General features: G+C 55.2%; 1 protein-coding gene across 1 annotated transcript in view; it reads left to right on the forward strand.

Moving 5' to 3' along the window:
* Window positions 1-2: 2 nt before the first annotated feature.
* Window positions 3-8,143, forward strand: part of LOC114070716 (BTB/POZ domain-containing protein 2-like) — a gene marked incomplete at its 5' end in the record, with an annotated part of 21,571 nt that continues 13,430 nt past the window's right edge. Inside the window, 2 exons of the mRNA XM_027908268.1 lie at window positions 3-538; window positions 6,132-6,251. Coding sequence (XP_027764069.1) covers window positions 3-538; window positions 6,132-6,251 — 656 coding nt within the window. The remainder of the gene's footprint in view (window positions 539-6,131; window positions 6,252-8,143) is intronic.

The following is an 8,143-nucleotide window of genomic DNA, read 5'->3' on the forward strand; positions in this document are numbered from 1 at the left end:
CCGCCACCACCGCCACCATCGCCCCCGTCCCCGTCCCGCCCGCCGCCGTGTCCCGCCCGCCGCTGCTGGTGCTGGTGCTGCTGCAGCGCCGCCCCGCGCCGCCCGCCCCCGCGGCCCCGCCGCACAAGATGGCGGCCGGAGGGAGCGGCGGCGGCCCCGGCGGCCTCTCCTCCTCCTGCCCGCAGCCGCCGCCGCCCCCGCCGGGCAACGGGGCCGCGGCCGCCGCCTGCACCAACGGCGCGCCCGCCTCGCCGCCCGGCCTCACCTACAACCAGAGCGGCGCCGCCGCCAACCCGCCGCCGGCCGGCGGAGGCGCGGGGGGCCCGGCGGCGGCGGCGGCGGCGGCGGGGGCGGCGGGGGCGGCCGGCGGGGCGGGCGGTGCCGGCGGGGCGCTGCAGCGGGAGCCGGTGTACAACTGGCAGGCGACGAAGCCGACGGTGCAGGAGCGGTTCGCGTTCCTCTTCAACAACGAGGTGCTCAGCGACGTGCACTTCCTGGTGGGGAAGGGCCGCGGCTCGCAGCGCATCCCGGCGCACAGGTGGGGCGGGGGGGGGTCCCGTGCGGGGGGCTGCGGGTCAGGGTGGGGGGGGGGTCCCGATGGCCCCGCGTCTCGGGAGGGTCGCGGGGGGGCGGCCCGATGACCTTGCGGGAGGGGGGTCCCCTCACCGCCCCCCCCCCCAAAGGTGCTCCTCAGATAATTGCCCCTTCTTATCTCCCAAAACTGCCCCTCAGGGATCGCCCCTCAACCTTCCTCGGGGATCACCCACTCATCCCCCGCGCTGCCCCTCAGGGATTGCTCCCGTCGCCCCCCCCACCACCACGCTGTTCCTCGGGAAAATGCCTCCTTATCCTCAGAACTGCCCCTCAGGCATGGTCTCTCATCTCCTTCAGGCATCGCCCCTCGTCCCCCAAAACTGCCCCTCAGAGATGCCCCAGGAGGGCCATGGGTTGGGTGTGGGGGCTCCCCTGCACCCTCGGGGGTGATGCCCCGGCAGGGAGAGGGGATTGCAGGGGGGCAGGGTTTGAGTTTGGGGCAGGGTTTGAGTTTGGGGCAGGGTTTGAGTTTGGGGCAGGGTTTGGGCTGCTGCGCCTCCCCCGAGAGGGGAGAAAGTGGGGTTGGGAAACTGCATCCCACATTTTATCCCCTCGCTGGGGGATACGCACCCGGATCCGGAGCGTGGGACCCCCCCAGTTTACTCTCCAGCACCCTGAGAGGTGACTCTGCCCCTCATCGTGGTCAGTCAGTGTGGCCCCATATCTGTCCCAGTGTCGAGTCTCTCCTCACGGTCCCAGCCCGAGGATGGGTCTGGTGTTTTGAGGTGTGTTTTCCCTGGAGGGATGGTGCGAGTTGGGCAAGCACAGCGCAGAAAACCCCAAATCCCTGGATCTTGCTCGGAAGTAATCCTTGGTTTTGTGGGTAGCGGAGGTGAGGAGGAGCAGTCTCCCAGCCTGCCTGATCCCTGCTGGCAGAAATGGATGGGGGAGAGCGTCGGGGGTGGAAAGGAAAGGGCAATGATTTGAGAAAACGCAGATTTCTGCCACGACGTTTTGTTTTTTAAAATAACCTTTATTGAATCTTTCCCCAAGCCCTGTATTTTGGGGGTGAGTGTGTTAAGAATGACACCTGAGCCCGAGCAACCCCTCGAGTTTGACGCTTAAGGCCGAGCTGCCATTTAAGAGTTGGCAGCTCAGAGGAGCTGGGATTCGCCTCCACCTGGATGATGCAGAACTGATGTGGCTGATTGACACAGGGCTGGATCCTCGAGGATCCGTGTGTGCCACCCACTCCCCACCACCCCAGGAAGGGCCTCCTGAGCAAGAGCTGTTCGCTCAAGAGACCTCACCCCCTTTAATTGGGGTGAGGGAGGGTCCTTGGTGTACCTGGAAGTGCTGCTTGGCAAAGTGCTTGCTCCAAACATCTTCAAACTATCACATTTCTCCGAAGTGCTCCCGTTCCTGGAAGTTCCCCCTTCAGATTTCCCCTTTTCTCACGCTTTCAGAACAAACCACACTTTGTTCCAGGCTGGTTGGAGCGCTCAGGGTGTCAGCTCTGCTCTCTTATAATTTGAAGCTTTTAATTAGTTGTTTGAGTAAGACTTGCTCCTGTCCTGAGAACTAGGCTGGGTGGTGAGGGGCAATGTTCAGCCCAGAGATAAATGGAAAATAAATGAAGCTTTAAAATAATAATAATAATAATAAAAAAAAATTGGGCCCCGAAGTGAGATGCTGCTTAATTGCTCTGAAATCCATCTGGTGCTCTGGGTGGTAAAGATAGGATGGAGTGTGTCACGCCGTGCCATCCCACCTCAGGATTCTATGGCTTTGAGCAGAACTCGCCTGTGTGCTGCTGCAGTTGGGATGTCCTGGTGATTCATGAACGGCCGTGGTTATTTCAGAAACAAGGGAGCCTAAAATAAAACCACCCAGACCCCTCCTGTGCTCAGCTCTCCCACAGCAGCCCGACAGCAGATGATGCTTTGCGCTGGAATTGAGTTGCAAGCGTGGATTTGATTGGAGAGGCACCTTTGGCTTCAGGGACCAGGGCTGGTGTTGGGCCTCTGAAATCATAAAATCACGGAATCACAGTGTTGTTAAGGTTGGAAAAGATGTTGAAGATGGTCCAGTCCAACTGTCAGCCCAGCACCACATTCACCACTAACCCACGTGCCACATCCACACGTATTTTTTTTGAATGCTCCCAGGAATGGTGACTCCACCACTTCCCTGGGCAGCCTGTTCCACTGCTTTACAACCCTTTATGTGAAGACGTTTTCCCCAGCACCTCATCTAAACCTCCCCTGGCACAGCAGCACACGGCTCTCAGGGAAGTGTTGGTGCAGTCTGGTTTTCCTGTGTCAGACCATGCTGGGTCCCAAGCGAGGCTGCAGGAGGAACAGGGTTTTTTGGAGCCACTGTGGGATCCTGTGGCTCAGCAGTTCATACCAAGCTGCAGAGACAGACAGCAGAGCAGCTAAGAGCAAACCTTCATCTTGTGTGTGCGGGCTCAGTTTGTAGATTAATGGTGTAGGTGCCTCTGCTGGGCTGGACTGAAGCTTCTCCCGTCCAAGCATCTGCAGCCCTGAGGAGATCAGATGATGTCCATCTTCAGGAGGCTCCAGACCCCGTGGAAGTCCCTGGGACAGGCTCTGTCTCTGAGCCTTGAGCTGGTTCCCTCTTGCTGCTGAATCAGCCGCGAGGAAGGTGGAAGGGCCTTCATTTTTTAACACGTCAAGGCCAGGCCTCGAAGCGGCGCCGACGTGGCCAAGGTCAGCACGTTGATTTAGGCCCAGCAGCGAGGGGAGAGGGGCTTTTTTTTGTCTTCTTCCACATCTGCTTCATCGAGCCCAACATCAGTGAGATTAGAGATGTCTAAAGCTCGTCACCCAGGAGCTGCACGGGTGTCATAATGAGGCTTGTTAATTGGCCAGAGAACAGGGCTGGTGTGGTGATGCAGCCCTGGGACATCTGCAGCTTGGGAACAGCCTGAGGAGGATCCTGGCTGCTGTTTGCAGGAGTCTCTTCTGAGCTCACCCTGTCTTTTCCTGGACCCTTAGTGACTCTCAGTGCCTGCAGCTTCGTGTGCTGAGCTGTCCCACAGCTCAGCTCCTCTGCAGAGCTGTTCCTGGGGGCTTCTGAACCTGCCTCCTGCTCCTTTCCCCGGGCTCTCCATCCTCTGCAGCCAGCAGGTGATCATCATTCATTAACCTCTCATCACCCCTGGTCTCACCGAGCTCTGTTGCTGTGCCAGCTCCTCAGGAACGGATATTTTAGGGTTTCTCCGCAGAGCAGCGGATGGAGGAGGGAGGTGGCACAGCAGTGCTGGGGTAGTTGTGGTTCCTGAGTGCTTCCTTATATTGCTGGTGTTACCAGTGCCTGGGAAGGGAGCGGGACTGGTGGGGGTGCAGATCAAACCAGGTGGCAGCTGGAGGTGCCCAGGTGAACGTGTAGCAGTGAAGATTTCGGGCAGGAACCATTTTCATCAGGGGCTGGCTGCTCTCTTGGTTCTTTGGCTGTGTCGTGCCGATTTCTCTGCGTCCTTTTAGGGGCCCACTTTGTTTTTGGCCACCAGAGTGTGTTAAAATAACCCTCTGTTGAGTTCTCCCCTCTGAAGCAGAGCCCATCTCTTCCCTCTGCAGGCCTGCTGTTGGATTGTGCATCCCTGCTTTTCTGCTTTTCCTGGAGTGTCTTTAGGGCAGCTCTAAATGTTCCTTTTAGGAAGACTTAAGAAAACACCGTGAAAACAGAGATTTTTTTTTTTTTTTTTTTTAATATTAATTGTGCTCTCCTAATGTTTGAAGAGAACTTCAAAATGTTGAGCCCTGTGTTTCTCTGGCACCTCCTGGGCTCGGCAGTTTACAAAATCTGACTGATTTGTCCCTGAGTGAAAGGAAAGCAAACATTTCAGAGTTTGGTGTTTTTTTTTTTTTTGTTTTTTTTTTAAATGAATGCCCTTTTCAAAAAGCTTCTGAAAGCTCCTGCTCATTGAGGCCCTGTGCTGTGCTGGCTGCGAGGATGAAAATTGGAGAGTTCAATTAATAAATGTTAATTTTGAGGAGCAGACAAAGCTCGCGATTGTCCCGCCGCCGTCACTGCTCTTGGAGGAACAAGGATTTTTGTTTCATCTGGCAGTTCTGGTGTTGTGAGGAAGGTTTTTATTTGTTCCTGATGTTTCTCTTGAGGCTGGTGTGAGGGGAATGTGTGTGTGTGTAGTTTTGGGTGACCGCTGGGGTTTGTCCCCAGCTCCCCGAGCCCATCAGGAGCAATCCAACCAGCTCAGCAGCCACACGAGCCTGGCACGTCCAGGGGCTTCACTCCACTGTGTCCATGGGAAGCCTCCTCTGGATGGGAGGGCGGTGGGAAGTGAGAAAATAAAAAAAAATGCTCTTTAAATGGAAATTTTCCTGCTTTTCAAAGGTCCTTTGGTACTAAATCTGACTGGAATTCCCCTTCAGTGTTGGACTTCCCTTGGGCTGCAGGTGCTGGAGGTTTTTGCCTCACGTCCTGCATGGATTTGTGCCCACAGTTCTTGATCCTTCTCTGTGGAAGTGGGCATCAGACTGCTGCAGCAGGAGCCTGGAATGTTCCAGCTCCTTCCTTTTCCTAGTTGGTGGAGAAGTTGTTGCAGTCACCTTCTGGCTCCCCACACCTTCGTGCCCAGGGCTGGGTTTAAGTTCAGGGAGCTGTGGGATTGCAGGCACCAGCAGTAAGATTAATTTCCTGGCAGGAACTCATCTCTGCACTTTCAAGCAGGGAAAGTTCTCAGAATGGCTTTTCTCAGCCCTAAGGCAGGAACAGCAGCTTAAACTTCCACAGGCCCCCCAGCAGCCCAGGTCTGGACCTCCTCCTAAAGCAGGAGCTGGTGTTCAGCAGGGAGGGAATCATCATCTTGTTCTCGTGGTGGTGGAGTATAATTTTGGCCTCAAACCTGGTTTGTGGAAATTCCCGCTCCCGGTTTCTTTCGGGCTGATAAGGTGTCTCTCCCACGTGAACTGCCAGTGTGTGGGAGGGTCTGTGTGCGCCTCAGGGTGGGGGTTTGCTCTGCCCTCTGGGCTGAGCCTGGCGCAGGTTTTGCAGGGCTGGAGGCAGCAGCCGGCCCAGGGCAGGCACCTCTTGGGCTGCCAGCACAAATTCCTGTGCTGGGAGCTTGCCCTGCTGTCCCCAAGGAAGTGTCCCTGGGGAGGAGGAGAGAGGATGGAGACTGTCTGGTGACAGGTTTCCAGTAGGTGACTGTGTGGAATTGCACCCGGACTGGGGCTCTGCAAGAACCTGAATTCGTGAATTCAGCTCTTTCTCGGCTTCTCAGCCCCCTCCTGGGGAGCAGCCACGTGTGTTGTGTTCCGTGAGGCCCCAGATGTGGCCTGTGGGGACCCTTGGCTGTGCTGTGTGCCGGGACAGGGCTCAGAGGGAAGTTCCTTGCAGCTTGGGTGCTTTGCAGGGGAGGAGCAGCCCAGCCTGGCACTCCCTGCTCTTGCAAAACACTCCAGCTCTAGGAATGATTTGCTTTCCCCGAGGGTGGCTTTGGGGATCAGCAGCAAGCCTGGGATTTTTGCTGGGATTTTTTTTTTTTTTTCTTTCTTTTAAATGGCTGTGATTTAACATCAGGTTGTTGTTCCCTTGTCTTTCCCCCCTAGGTTTGTGCTGGCTGTGGGCAGTGCTGTCTTCGATGCCATGTTCAACGGTGGCATGGCCACCACCTCCACAGAGATTGAGCTGCCCGACGTGGAGCCCGCTGCCTTCCTAGCCCTGCTCAAGTAAGCTGCTCCTGAAGTACAGGAGAACTGGGAAGCAGGGACTTACTGTGGGAAAAAAAAAGTTTCTAATGAAAGCAGGGAGCTGTTCTGCAGAGTGGAGATGGTTCACTTTCTGAATAAAATGCCCCTTTGATCTGTTCAAGGGTGGATGCTGGTGTTAAATCTCCACTTTCTGGGTAAAAGTCAAAATTTGGAGCAAATTCCTTGGGAGAAGAGGGGAAAAGGGATCCTCTGAAAGCTCCCTAAGTTACAAATACCTGGAGCCTGTTCAGGTTATGAGCAAGTTCCAACAGGTAAGCAGGGGTATGAAATTCATGTCAGCCATTCCCTGTGGTTTCACCCTTTGTGTAGGATTTATTCCTCTTTGGGAGAGCTGGATTGGAGTTCCCATTTCCAGTGTGTGTTGCTGGGGAAGGAGGAGGAGGAGGAAGGGGCTGGAACATCCTATCCACCAATTCCTTTAAGCTTGGCTGGTGCTGCACAGCATCCAGCAGCAATCCTGAATGGATGCTGGAAGGGCATTGTCCTGGTTCTATAGGATTTCTGTAACCCACTTCCAGGGCTTTCCAGTCCTGTGCTCTTGACATGTTCCCTGCCTGCTTCCCACTGGGAACAGTGACTATATATAGCTCTGGCACACTTTTTTGCTTTACCTTCAGACAGTGCCTTGGTCGTGCCTGTGCTGTCTGAGAATATTTTACAATTGATCTTGGCTGGAATGAAAGGCCAGAAATAATTGGGAGCCCCGAGCCCCCTCCCCTTTGGCTGCCTTCAAAGCGGGCAGCAGCACGTGGGGAATCCCTCTAATTGGCGTGTGCCTGCCAGGCTGGTGGGTCTCTCTGGAGTGCAGGGTTAGTAGCTCAAATAGCACGTGAATTAGAGGCAAAAAGTCACGTCGTTTCCCTGAGATTTCAGCGCTTGATTGACCTGGTTTCGGAGGAGCCCCGAAGTGATGAGCTTAGGTGGGTTTCAGCTGAGGTGTGGGGGTCTCCTCGGCCCCTCTGAGCCTGCAGCTGAGCTGCCCATGGCCCAGGGACACCTTGGGTTGCCTCAATCCAGAGCTGGAACTGCTGCTTTTGAAGTGCTCAGAGCTGGAACGCGCCAGAGGAGCTTTGGGTGCTGGAGCTGACCAAGTATGTGGTGTGAACCTTCCCAGAGCGACCCCAGCCCCTCCAGACGCTGATATGGAGTGGCAGCTGATCCTTACATGTGTCTCTGGACCTGGTCCAAGCCATGATCTAATGCTGTAGGATCAGGAGCTTATCCAGGGACAGGGTGCCCATCCTGAACCTTCTGCAGAAGGTCCCGTCTGGGTGCTGGATTGTGGTGGTGTTTGTGGCTTAGTGGCCTCTAAAAGATCTGCTGCAACTGTGTAAGAGCTCCATTTTTATTATTATTATTTCCAAGGTGACTCAAAGATAAGAACCCTTTTGGTTGCCCGGGATTATAATCTAAGTGTTCTTTTAAATTGATAGCAAACTTTCTCATGGCTCAGGCCTGTCCTGTGCCCTTCAGCACCCGCTGTTTGGAACTGCTGTAAGCAGAAATACAAACGTGATGCAAAAAGAGACACTCACACAGTCGTTGCAGTAAATAAATAGTTGGGTTTAGATCCACTGTGTTCTTTTAATCCCGGAATAAAAGGGATTGCTCAGTGAAAATGGGGCTGGGAGGGGATGTGTGCAAAATACATGGATGAACCTGATGCTGCTATTGACTGATGCTGTGGGGCAGCACAAAAGGCTGCTTTCAGCACAGAGAGTGCTTCCCTTCCTGTGAATCCCGCTGTTTGTGCCTCCCTGAACGGCATCCTGGCCCTCTGTGGCTGGAGGAGCAGGAGTTCCACCGCTGCAGATGGGAATCCTGCCTGGCATCCCGCTGGAAAAGCCCTC

Source organism: Empidonax traillii, unplaced genomic scaffold (genome assembly GCF_003031625.1).
Source record: "Empidonax traillii isolate 1590-97213 ecotype Southwest subspecies unplaced genomic scaffold, ASM303162v1 scaffold1669:size174073, whole genome shotgun sequence".
Taxonomy (NCBI): Eukaryota; Metazoa; Chordata; class Aves; order Passeriformes; family Tyrannidae; genus Empidonax; species Empidonax traillii.